The 13,920-nt window shown below is 29.6% G+C and overlaps 1 protein-coding gene across 1 annotated transcript in view; it reads right to left on the bottom strand.

Annotated features, from left to right (window-relative positions):
- The window catches only part of LOC107646223 (cytochrome P450 83B1), a 4,206-nt gene extending 2,070 nt beyond the window's left edge, over window positions 1-2,136 (bottom strand). Inside the window, exons 1-2 of the mRNA XM_021104591.1 lie at window positions 1,528-2,136; window positions 32-538 (exon numbers count right to left, since the gene is read on the bottom strand). Coding sequence (XP_020960250.1) covers window positions 32-538; window positions 1,528-2,097 — 1,077 coding nt within the window. The 5' untranslated portion in view covers window positions 2,098-2,136. The remainder of the gene's footprint in view (window positions 1-31; window positions 539-1,527) is intronic.

The raw sequence follows: 13,920 nt of genomic DNA, 5'->3' as shown, positions 1-13,920 counted from the left end.
TAAAAAACATCAAAGTGTCACTCAAGTTTACAACTTTGTTTGAATCTTCATGTTGGGATATCCTCCTAATCATGTTTGCAACCTCTTGTTCTCTAAAGGGTCTAAAAGAATGGACCCTTTGAGAGCTAAAAAGGTGCAAAACACAAAGCTTCTTCATCTCTCTCCAATAAGGGCTATAAGGTGCAAAACCTAAGTCCAAGCCATTATATGACAATTTCCTTAGGCCTAAGTAAGGTGGCCTACTTGCAAATTTGAGGTCATGTGTCTTTAACACTTCTTTGGCTAATTTTGATGAGGAAATAACAAGAGCTTGGGTTGAACCAAGTTTGAAGGACATGATGGGGCCATAGTGTTTGGAGAGTTCTCTAAAATAGTGATGTGGGGATTTGGCATCAAGTTGGTGGAGATTTCCAATTAGAGGAAGGCCTTTAGGGCCAGGAGGAAGTGGTGTTCTTGATCTTGTTCTTGTGTTTCTTTGTGTGATAATGAAGAGAACAAAGATGGATACTAAACTTAGAATAACAACTAGGCTCTCCATCTTGCAAACATACAAATTCTATCACCATCTTTCAAATTTATAGAACCAAACATGTCTTTGTTTTTTATGTAGAATTTAATTAATAGAACGGACCAATAATAAATAATAGTTAGGCTTATTAGAAATTATTGAGAGTATAAATAAGAAATTATACTATGTAATAAAAGAAAAAGAAGAAAATGAGTGGAGTAGGATAAATTTGAATTTATTATAAAGTCTAGGAAAATTTTCACCTGTTTCATTCATTTTATTGAAATAGCGATGTACCAGGTACGAATAGATAGGTGGTTTAAATTTTGTTGATAGCATATGGCGCAATTCCTAAAACATCCCTAGTTAGATAGTGAAATAACGAAAATGATAGTGAACATGACCAAACTAAAATGCAGGTGATTTCAATTAAAGTTGTCTCAAACTTATTCAATTAAAATCTTTTATATCCTTAATAGGACGGCTGAATTGTAACTCCTCCGATAGAAAAAGAGTTATTGAGGCGGCTTTAGTATATTAAAGACTAAAATTCTGTCGTGCTCAAATATAAATAGTGACTTCAGGATTTTAGTCTTCGATATACCAAAACCGCCTCAATAATTCTTTTTTTTATCAGAGGAGTTACAATTCAGTCATCCTATTAAAGATATAAAAGATTTTAATTAAGACTGAGATAATTTTTCAATTAATTTCTAATTTCTATGACTAAAAATACATTTTCGCACTATGATATATATACTTTTTTGTGATTCAGTATAGATGATTTGAATTAATGAAATAATTTATCCCAACATGCATACACCTTGTTGGAACTCATACAACTTATTTCACCATGTAACCAACTAAAAAAAACACAATCTAAATCTAATTTACTGGTCAAGTACCACTCATTGTTAATAGTCTATCATGACTGCTAAAGAAATAGCCCATGAACTTCAAATTAGTTATTACGTCCTTAGCTGAAATTGTTTGCATTTTAGCTTGGTCATGTTTACTACTATGTCTGTCATTTTACATATCAAAGTGTTGGTAAAAAACATCAAAGTGTCACTCAAGTTTACAACTTTGTTTGAATCTTCATGTTGGGATATCCTCCTAATCATGTTTGCAACCTCTTGTTCTCTAAAGGGTCTAAAAGAATGGACCCTTTGAGAGCTAAAAAGGTGCAAAACACAAAGCTTCTTCATCTCTCTCCAATAAGGGCTATAAGGTGCAAAACCTAAGTCCAAGCCATTATATGACAATTTCCTTAGGCCTAAGTAAGGTGGCCTACTTGCAAATTTGAGGTCATGTGTCTTTAACACTTCTTTGGCTAATTTTGATGAGGAAATAACAAGAGCTTGGGTTGAACCAAGTTTGAAGGACATGATGGGGCCATAGTGTTTGGAGAGTTCTCTAAAATAGTGATGTGGGGATTTGGCATCAAGTTGGTGGAGATTTCCAATTAGAGGAAGGCCTTTAGGGCCAGGAGGAAGTGGTGTTCTTGATCTTGTTCTTGTGTTTCTTTGTGTGATAATGAAGAGAACAAAGATGGATACTAAACTTAGAATAACAACTAGGCTCTCCATCTTGCAAACATACAAATTCTATCACCATCTTTCAAATTTATAGAACCAAACATGTCTTTGTTTTTTATGTAGAATTTAATTAATAGAACGGACCAATAATAAATAATAGTTAGGCTTATTAGAAATTATTGAGAGTATAAATAAGAAATTATACTATGTAATAAAAGAAAAAGAAGAAAATGAGTGGAGTAGGATAAATTTGAATTTATTATAAAGTCTAGGAAAATTTTCACCTGTTTCATTCATTTTATTGAAATAGCGATGTACCAGGTACGAATAGATAGGTGGTTTAAATTTTGTTGATAGCATATGGCGCAATTCCTAAAACATCCCTAGTTAGATAGTGAAATAACGAAAATGATAGTGAACATGACCAAACTAAAATGCAGGTGATTTCAATTAAAGTTGTCTCAAACTTATTCAATTAAAATCTTTTATATCCTTAATAGGACGGCTGAATTGTAACTCCTCCGATAGAAAAAGAGTTATTGAGGCGGCTTTAGTATATTAAAGACTAAAATTCTGTCGTGCTCAAATATAAATAGTGACTTCAGGATTTTAGTCTTCGATATACCAAAACCGCCTCAATAATTCTTTTTTTTATCAGAGGAGTTACAATTCAGTCATCCTATTAAAGATATAAAAGATTTTAATTAAGACTGAGATAATTTTTCAATTAATTTCTAATTTCTATGACTAAAAATACATTTTCGCACTATGATATATATACTTTTTTGTGATTCAGTATAGATGATTTGAATTAATGAAATAATTTATCCCAACATGCATACACCTTGTTGGAACTCATACAACTTATTTCACCATGTAACCAACTAAAAAAAACACAATCTAAATCTAATTTACTGGTCAAGTACCACTCATTGTTAATAGTCTATCATGACTGCTAAAGAAATAGCCCATGAACTTCAAATTAGTTATTACGTCCTTAGCTGAAATTGTTTGCATTTTAGCTTGGTCATGTTTACTACTATGTCTGTCATTTTACTATCTAATTAGAAATGTTTTAGGAATTACGCTATATATTATCAGACAAAATTTAAATTGTTTACCTATTCGTACTTAGTACACCGCTGTTTTAATAAAGTGAATAAAACACGTAAAAAAATTTTCTATTTTTAAATCAATATCCAATGCTTCCTAATTATTGAATATGGATGTATTAGTCAAATACACTGGTATATGTGAAAGCTTTCCTAAAGTCTATTCCCTCAACCAATACAATACTTTCATCTTCTGTTGTTACATTGCTTGATTCAATTTTCAGAAATTGTTTTTTTTTTTTAATTTTTCAATTTTCTTCTTAAAATTTTGTTTTCTACAAATGGATGTCCAACAATGGTCTAAGACGAATATTTTCTATCACTTAAAACTTGTACTTTTAGATTACGGGAAAAATGATAAATTTACTTACCATTCATACCAATTATCTTTTATATCTAATCATAGTTTTTTTTAAAACATGTGATGAAATATTATAATCAAGAGGTTGCATACCATTCTATCTAACTGCTCTTTGGACTGTACCGTCCTAACTTTCAAAAGATCATTATTTCACTGCAAACTCTCTCAGCCACACATTGATGCTTATCCCAATAGCATTGTATTTCCGACGCGAATTCTTTTTCGTGTGAGAGAGAAGAGTGTATCTTAAAATAGTGTGAGAAGAGATGTACTTTATTTTGTTATAGTTAAGATAAATTGGTGTCTTTGATTTGTTTTATTTTTCAAACAAACAATCATAAATTGGACGGTCCGATTTATGTTTTTGAAAATAAAAAAATTTTTAATGTTAAAATCGGACTATTTGATTTTTTTTTTAAAAATAAAAAAAATAAAAATACAAATCGGACCCTCTGATTTGTAGTTTACTTTTTTCTTTAAACAAATCGGACCATCCAATTTGAATAAATACCAATAAAAAAAAATACCATATCAAAGAAAAACACCTAATCTTCCAATAACAATGTATTACACATATATTTAATCAATATAAAAAAAATTAGCATATTTTCGAAAGTATAACAAATCTTTGTCCTTTCAAGAAATAATCAAATAATTAAAAAAAAGTTTAGTCTTTTTTAAAGTTTAATTTTGATATATTCATATTGTAAAATATTTTACATAGTCATTTAATTATATTTATTTTTTTTTTGGATAATCATTCATGTATTCAAGTGAAAAATAGTTATTTTTACTGACATGATAATTAGGTGATTAAATGTTATTTTACCCTATATCAATATTATTATTTTTTTTCAAATAAAGTTTTGGGCCACCAACTCTTTTCTTTTAGGCCCAATAGATTAAGCCAAGAACACAATCATTTTCTTGGGCCCATTATCAACTAATTCTACTGAGCCCTTTACATCCATGAGGCCCATTAGAATATGTAGTTTTTGTCATCTCCTTTTGGGCTTTTTCTGAGCAACACAGTCACACGGTCACACCTTAGTGTTCATTCTTTGTTCAACTTCAATAATATGATCCAAAGTCCAAAAAAGAAAAAGTTAACTTCAATAATATGATCATGTCAAATTCACACCAAAAAATTAATATTGAAAAAGATAATGTCAATGAGGACATTAACTTCTCACCAATAAAGACAAAAAAGTGTCATAATGCAATATGTGACTCTAAAGCATGAGGATTCATTTCAAAAATATACATGTGTGACATGCAAGACATCATGATCATTAATGTTATTATTATTAGTATGTAGCTCTCATCAATTTTGTGACTCATCAACCAACCACAGCACTATGGCAATGGTGGGGGATCAAGAAATTGGTACTAAAGGGACAACAACACATATAGGAACCACTTTGGTCCATGCATTTTATGCATCCATTTTCAGCCATCTCTATTGAGTGTATACACATACATGTGCTATGTGTAGCTGGCATTTGATCATTTCAGGTCCATATCCTTTAACTGAGGGTTTTTTACTTTTTTTTTATTTTTTTATCATACACTCCCTTTGATATATAGTTTGGATGCAAATTCTATGAAACTTTATATATTCTTAAATAGAAGATGTAAAAGAAATAGAGAGAATAGTATTTTGAGTGTACTAGTATCCCATTGGGTTTATTCATTTGACAAATATTATATTTATATTATTTTATACTTACATTTTATTATATCATAATTAATTATTTTATATTATATATGACATCTTTTGTTTTGTTATATTTATATTGGATTTCTTAGTACAAAAGTTAATAGGGGTGAGCACGGGTCGGTTTGGTTCGGGTTCAAGGTGAAATTAGAATCGAACTGATCAAAATGTAATCGGTTCGGTTTGGTTTGGATTTTTATTTTTTTGTGTATGTACCCAAACCAAACCAAATCGATTAAGAACGGATTGGTTCGGTTCAAATAATTGGGTACCCGATGACTTTAAAATTCATAAAAAAACCAAATTTTATCTTAAAAATTCAACAAGTACAATAAACATGTAACATCAATATAAATAATCTAAACATGTTAAACACCAAATACATTAAAAACTAAACTCATTAAAATTCAAACATATTAATAGTGAATAATCTCACTAAAAGCCACCAACTCATTAAAATTCAAACATATTAATAGTGAATAATCTCACTAAAAGCCACTAAAAATCATATATATATTTTTATTTTTTTTATTTAATTAATATATGATCGAGTTTACGGGTTGGTTCGGGTTTTGCACCCCCAAAATCGATACCCGAACCAATTATTAACAAAGGTCATTGGTTTAGTTCAAGTTAGGCCCAATTACTTGTTGATTCTAGAACCAATTTAATTGGTTCGGTTCGGTTCGGACAGGTAATCGGATACCCGCTACCCGTGCTCACCCCTAAAAGTTAATATCATATATTAAGGATGTTGAGTATTAGTTTTTGGTCAAGATTTCAGTCAACTAAAATAAGGAGGTTTATAAAGTAAATTAAATAAAAATTAATTACTTTTTTTTAATAATTCTATTGCATGGAACAAATTTCACCAAATAATCCAAGAATAACCAATAATAAGCATAATATTGTTACTTTTGATTTGTTTTCTCTCTCTAGAATATTGATTAGTATTTGTAACTCACTGAATCTTAATTAATCTAATTTGAGTTAATTAAACCAGCATATGTTGCTAGAAAACTTAGGATAAAATTATATTTTTTGCTAAAAAAATTTATAAATATATTTCATCAATCACAATACTCAACCCTAAGATTTCACTTGAGAAAATTGTATCAAGTAGCTGATAATGGGAACTCTTTAATTAATTTGATGAAGTGAAGATGGTGGTAACGTTGGTTCCCATGTGATATGGGCCTCCATATGTTGGAATTTATTAATATTTATTATTATTAAAATTGATTTAAATTTAAATGGTTGGATAGTCATGTGCCGTTGCACCTAAACGTCCTTTGATTGCTGAACTGAAAATAATATAATATAAATTCTCCTTCAACCCTAAGCGGTGGCATCAAAATCAAATTGGTGACACAATTGATTTCTATGTACCTTTCTTATGATTGGAACATTTTGCTTTCACTGAGATGTTCATGCTACCAAAAAGGAAGTTTAGTTAGGAATCCAATCCAATATATAGTATCATTATCATATAAGTATTCTTAGTAAATAAAATTCAAATATTAATGATCTAATCCACACTAAAATAATTGTTAGAAATTAAGCATACATGTTAAGAGATCAAACAACTACTAAAATGCCGACTATAAATTATCATAATTTATTTTTTTTTTATCAAAGATAGAGAGACTCGAATCCGCGATCTTTTAGGTAATTACAAAGAGACTATGTCATTTGAGTTATAACTCTTTTTTTTTTTTTTTGGTGACTGAGTTATAACTCATTTAAATTATCATAATTTATTCTTGTTGATTAGAATCATTTATTTTGTATAATCATTCAATTATTATTTGTATTATATTTCGTTATTATTGTTTGTAGTTATTGAAAATTCAATCGTTAAATTGAACTTAATTAAAATTCTATCAATCTAAGAACCAAAAAGATATTATTTTGGGTCAGAAAAAGAAAAAAATCTACGAAGAAAATCTAATTAATCAACTAATTTGGATTGATCAAGTGATCAATTCACTCATCCGCTTAAGTAATTATTGAGATTCGAATCTCACTTTGTATATGCAGTAACTTATTAACTAACGACAAATCTTTAAATAAAATTCGGATCTACAATAGATTAGTCCTTGTTCTATGATACTAAAGAGTAAAGAATATCGTGAATAACAAAAAAAATTAATAAATTGATAATCAAAGTAAGTTGGTAGTTGACCAATTTAATTTTTAAAATTCAAGTAATAATGGGCTAATGATAGTAAATAACGTTCTCGTTATTTTTCTGTATGCTAACTTGCTAAGTGTGTTTGACCTAATTTTTTTTTACCTAATAGTATATGGGGCCCTATTTTATTTTATGATAATTAGTTATTAATATTGGTACGATTACTAATTTATGTCTCTAAATTCAAATGGTGTATGTGTCTAATCTGGGAGGGGCATTAATAATGAAGTGACCTTGATATGATAATATTTGATGTGTATAAAGAAGAAAAAAGAAAAAGACAGAGCATGGATGCTTGGACTCTCTTGATGATGATTATTATTTGAGCCACAAAGACAAAAGAATCTCAACACAAAAATTGCTTTATTATTATTATTCCAGCTACTCTCAATCACTTTGGTTTGGGCCAGAGACATGAGACATGAAACATGAATGTACATGTGAATTGCAGGCAATGTTATGGTGCACCTTTGTTGAATATGTTGCATTGTGCACTCTAATAATATTCTAACCACATTTACTTATGTATGTGGCTAGAGTAGACTTACTGAGGTATTGCTAGCTGAAAACATTCTCTAAAATAAAGAGAAATGTAAAATAATAAAATAAGAAATTAATTTTTGTTAAATTTGTAATGCTTATTTTATATGTATGAGTTTTATTGTTTTGATTTAAGAGTTATTAAATTTTCAATGTTATTGTTTCGGGGTTTACCTGAAACCGGATGATTGGTTCTAATGAAAAGCCCAAACGTTGAAGGAGGGTGGTCTCCGACTTGTGCACGTTTGAGAACCGCCGTCCGAATTGTACGAATGCGTTTGAATAGGTGGGGGCCGGGGTCGTACTTATAAGACACTCTGATGCCTAAGTCAACAAGGGGTTAATAAGGTTTAGAGTATTGGAACTTACAGATATCTGAGAGGTGTCAGTGCATTTATAGGTGATGTGCCAATAACTACCGTTAGAATAGTTTCACTTCTGATAGTGGATAACCGTCCCTTTATCTTAGAGGTTGTTGAGATCTCTCTTTTAAAAATGAGTGAGAAATTCTGAGAGGCAGTTACTCACTTAGTTAAGTGTGAGCTGCCTGTTTCGAGCTATTCTGACTTCTTAAAAGAAGTTTTTGGATATGTGGACAAGGTCATTCTCTTTAATTGGGTCTCTTAACGTTACTGGGCTTGACTTATATTTTGGATTAGGATATAAATAGTTATAAAAATACTTCCTTAAAAAATTTAAATAGATAAAAAGAAACAACATGAATGATTATATATTTTTTGGGTTATCCATAGTATCTCCCAAAAAAATTAATATGTTGCGAATCTGAGTTCCGTTTAAGAATCTGTCACTAGTCAATGAGTTATTGCATATACAAGACGAAATTCAAACTCCTAACATTTATTTAAGTAGACAAGTGAATTGATCACTCGACTAATACATGAAGACGTATATCTTTATACGTTCCTTCAAGTAAAAATTCTTGTTAGATTTGTTTAAATTTTTATATAGACTTTTTTCTTTTTTTTTATTTGTCTTATGCTATTTTTTTATATTTGGAGATACAATGATCGAACTCTAGACATTTTAGTTATAAAAACTTTAGTATTATCATTATGTCATATTGTCATGTAATCACTTTTTTCTAAAAATTTAAACTAAAAAAAAATAATATATATAATCTAATATTATCATTATGTCATCTAGTTAAAACAATGCAATGCATGGTGCACCATACTTAATAGGGTGCATTTCATATATAACCCTTTTGAATTATTGCATGAGCATAAAAATGCAATGACATTCCTGCTCTGAGCAACAACTACTTCGGTACTATTATTATAATATCATACCCTACCTACAAGGTAACTTAGCTTTTGAAAAACACTTCCTTGTACTAAATATATTCAGAGAAAAAATAACAGGACCCAAAAGCTTTCATCACTTTAAATTTTCCTCAATAATGTCCCCTTGATAGTTGTTCAAGTTATAAACATTAATTTTCTTTTAAGAATATTGACCTAATTTGGAATTTAATTCGAAAGGTAGTTATTATATGAACTTTTTTCTTCTATTAAATTGTAATTTGTGTTGTGTACTTTTGTCTCTACATTTTAAAACGAACAAATTAATTCTCTAAATATGTAAATTAATCAACTGAATGTGCTATTTGCATTGCATTGAACTTTAAATTATGTGCAAATAATTCTTTCTCAATTTTTTAAAATATACTTACAAGTTTAATCTATAAGTTTAATTTGTGTTATTTTGTTAACAATATAGTCATAATTTACACAGTTTGAAATTTTTAGGTGGTCAAATTTGGATATGTTTAAAGCTTAAAGACTAAAATGCACATAGTATAAATTTAAGGAATTAAGTGCAATTAATCTTTTAATAATATAAACTTACAACTTCTTACGTTTTGTGCACTAAAAATAATTCACATGCGTAACAAATTATATAATTATATGGATAATATTAGGGGCGAGCACATGTCGATTTGGTTCGAGTTTATAGTAAAATTAGAACCGAATCGATCAAAATGTAATTGGTTTGGTTTGGTTTGGATTTGTGTTCTTTGTAAATGTACTCGAACCAAACCAAATCGATTAAGAACGGATTGGTTCGGTTCTAATAATTGGGTACCCGATGATTTTGAAATTCATAAAAAAAATAAACCAACTTTTTATCTTAAAAATTTAATAAGTACAATAAACATGTAATATCAATAGAAATAATCCAAACATGTTAAATACCAAATACATTAAAAACTAAACTCATTAAAATATAAACATAATAATAGTGAATAATTTTTGTCTAATGAAAAAGTCATATATATTTTTTATTTTTTTATTTAATTAATATATGATCAGGTTCGCATGTTGGTTCGGGTTTCGCACCTCCAGAACCGATACCCAAACCAATCACTAACAAAGATCATGAGTTTGGTTCGGATTGGACCCAATTACCCGTTGATTTCAGAACCAATCTAATTGGTTCTGTTGGAGTTCGAACGAGTAATCGAGTACCCGCTACCCGTACTCACCCCTAAATAATATAATGTAGAATTGTAGATAGACTGCACAACGTTCAAACCAATAATATAAGAGACATTTAATAATTTATTATTAATTTATTATTGCCAGTGTCCAGTACAATAATTTGAAGTCAAAATAATTAAACTTCATCAACTAGTAGGATTTGATAAGTGTTTACAATAATGCCAGTATTTGAACATGCACAACCACTTAATTTATTAAAATTAATTAAGTGCTCTATATATGCTATCTTAGCCACCATAGCATGTATTATTATAGAATAATATATAGTGGCAGATTCCATATCAATAATTTTGGATTTTTGGTAAAAGAGACACCTTTAAGGAAATTGAGAAGGAATGGATGCATGAACATATGAAGAAAACTAGCTAGGCTGTAAATTGCAATATTTTTAATATGTAATAAAGAAATAATATAATATGGGTATTTTTGTACCAATTTCTATAATTTTAAGCTATTTTTTTGGATAGATTAGATCTATTTAAATTTTAATATAGTATCAAAACAAAATTAAAAGTTATTATTAAACTACCTTCATACCACATGAAAATTTGAGTTGTTCTCAAATTTCACATTTTAATTAAGTTTTTATTTAATCATAAACATTAATATTAAAAGATTAAATATCACCACAAAAACGAGTTATTATAGTTAGAGAATTTAAGATCTAATAAGTTTTTTTTTAAGTATTAGCCTCAATATAAAATTTATTTTAAGTTGGATTATTGTAAATGATAAAAAAAAAAGGTATTTGAAGGGATTATCATAATTATTTAAGTTAAATAATTAGTCAAAAGTGTAATAAAAAGTCTTAATAGTGATGGCACACAATAAAAAATAACCCTAAACAATATATATATAATTGTTAATTTAATTAAATTTAATAACAAATATGCACAAATATTCTAGAGAGGGGAGAATCATATCCATGTGACAATCATAATAATGTTGCAGTTGTGGACAAAATAGGCATCAAAGTATTGGTTGGTTTTCATGGTTTGATAGATGGAAACATTATTATTTAATAATAACAGAAGCTGTATGTATGGATCTTTGATCCTCATGAATGACTTCTTTTTCCTTTTACTAAAAAAAAAAAATAATAATAATAATAAAAAGAAGTTATGTCAAATATCTAAGTCTAAGCATATTATATATTATTCGAAATATTTTAAGTTGATATGAATGTGAAATATCAATGGCGAGTTAAATTTTAGAGTGGTCCCTGAACTTGCACTCGAGTTTCAAAGTCGTTTCTAAACTTGCATTGGCTCCAATATTGTCCTCGAATTGAACAAAGGTGACTCACGGTTGTCCCTAAAACATTTTCTGGAGAATATTCCCAAACGGTGTGATAACGTGTATAGAGAGATGCCAAGTTAGAATGATAACATTCTAACGGCTATCTGACGTGGTTGTTATCATTTTTTAACTCAATTTAGTCCCTGAATTATTTTATAACCCTAATCCCCAATTTATTATTAGAAACCACTGTGTTTCTTCTTCTCTGCTCTCCTTCGTCTTCTCTGTCATTATAAATCAAAGCCAATGATTTCGAATTATATCCGTGGATTTTGCCCCTAATAATTCGAATCACCTAGTAAATCGAATGGAGTAGGTTCGATTTATCATGAAGGGGAGCTAGCAGTAAATCGAACCAAATGGCTTCGATTTAGTCTTTCTTTGTCTATATAAGGAGTTCGAATTCATTTGCTTCGAATTACATTTTAACCACCAAAAAAACGAAATTCAGAAAACATTTATGCCAAAAAAATGGTAGAATTGAAACTATGAACATGGAAGACGATTCCAATTATATCTATCGGTTAGACGACATTGCTCATATGACTGATTCGATTTATGAAGATGTTAATTTTTAAAATTTTTTTCAATAATAGTTTGTGATGTTAAGTGGTTTCAAAATTTGTTATATGTGCTATTGTGATTAAGCTATAAATGATAGTTACATAACTTGGTTTAGAGTTTAGCAATACTTAATAAGAGAAGTGATTAAGTAGATTAGTAGTATTTAAGTTGTTTAGGGAGATTTATAATGTTAGGTTAAATAATCAGTAGAAATAAGAGAATGATGGAAATTAGTTTAATTTTTTAGAAATAATGTAATTTCCCAGCCTTAGGATAAAGACCTAGTAATTTAGTTAAAAATTTAAGTCGTTCTAAATTTATTTCGTTTGGGTTGGTTAATTTTGTTGTTGTTTAATTCAGATTAATTTATTTAGAATCAACATAGTTTAATTTATCAAATTATCTAATTTAATTCAATTTAATTTATCTAATTGTTTAATGTAGTTTAATTAATGTAATTTGTGATGGCTCTAAAAGGATTTTTTTCATCGTGGTGCAGTTACATCGATGTATCACCAGTATGAGGAGGCAGCATGGTATGTCTATGGATAACAGGCCGACTTAGCCCATTTCACGAGGCTCAACGACCACTAGTTTATGTTGGATGAGCTGCTGGTCAGTGCATTTGTGGAGCGGTAGTGACCCGAGATTTACACTTTCCATATGTCATTCGGAGAGTGTACGATTACGCTTTAGGATGTTGTGTACCATTTAGGGTTTTTCATCGATGGACATTATGTAACAGCCCAGACCAGCCGCTAGCACGATATTGTCCGTTTTGGCACACAAGGCCTCACGGTTTTGCTTTTGACGATAGGGATGCTAGCCGAAGCCCCCCACACTCACTCGTCAAAACGCGTCATGCTAGGGAGAGGTATCCACACCCTTATAAGGCATGCTTCGTTCCCCTCTCCAACCGATGTGGGCCTTACAATCCACCCCCCTAAGGGAGCCCAGCGCCCTCGCTGGCACATCGATCCGGGTTCTGGCTCTGATACCATCTGTAACACCCTAACCTTTAGCACGTCATGATCGTACCAAAAGTAAGGAGGTACTAACCTGTTCTCCTTATTTACTATTTAATATTGAGCCTTTAGGTCGATATCGCGTTTCAGTTTATAAGAAAATACCAGAAAATTATTTGTAGTAATTAAAATCACACAATTATTAATAATAGTAAATGCTATACAAATGAATTCAATATAAAACTCAATTACAATACCTATCCCTCTGGATAAAATAAAACTTAAAGAAACAAGGGCGATGGAACTCTATAAAAATAACAGGAATCACAAGTTAATATACTAGTCGTCTGCATCTTCTAACTGAATCTTCGAACCTGTGTCACTGAAAGGGTGGAAGATTTTGGGGTGAGAACAAACCACACGTTCTCAGTAGGGAATGAGAATGCCGTAAAAGTAATGAATTTAATGCAAATAATTAACTTACTTAGTAAAACTATTTTGTTAACCCTTTAGAAATAGTTTTATATTCAAGTTTTGTTTTGAGTTTAGAAATTTAAAGAAAAGTAATTATTTATATTGTCCTCATTTTAATTAAGAAAA

Source organism: Arachis ipaensis, chromosome B06 (genome assembly GCF_000816755.2).
Source record: "Arachis ipaensis cultivar K30076 chromosome B06, Araip1.1, whole genome shotgun sequence".
Classification (NCBI taxonomy): domain Eukaryota; kingdom Viridiplantae; phylum Streptophyta; class Magnoliopsida; order Fabales; family Fabaceae; genus Arachis; species Arachis ipaensis.
The sequence above is the reverse complement of the archived record's forward strand: the minus strand, read 5'-3'. Positions and strand labels throughout refer to the sequence as shown.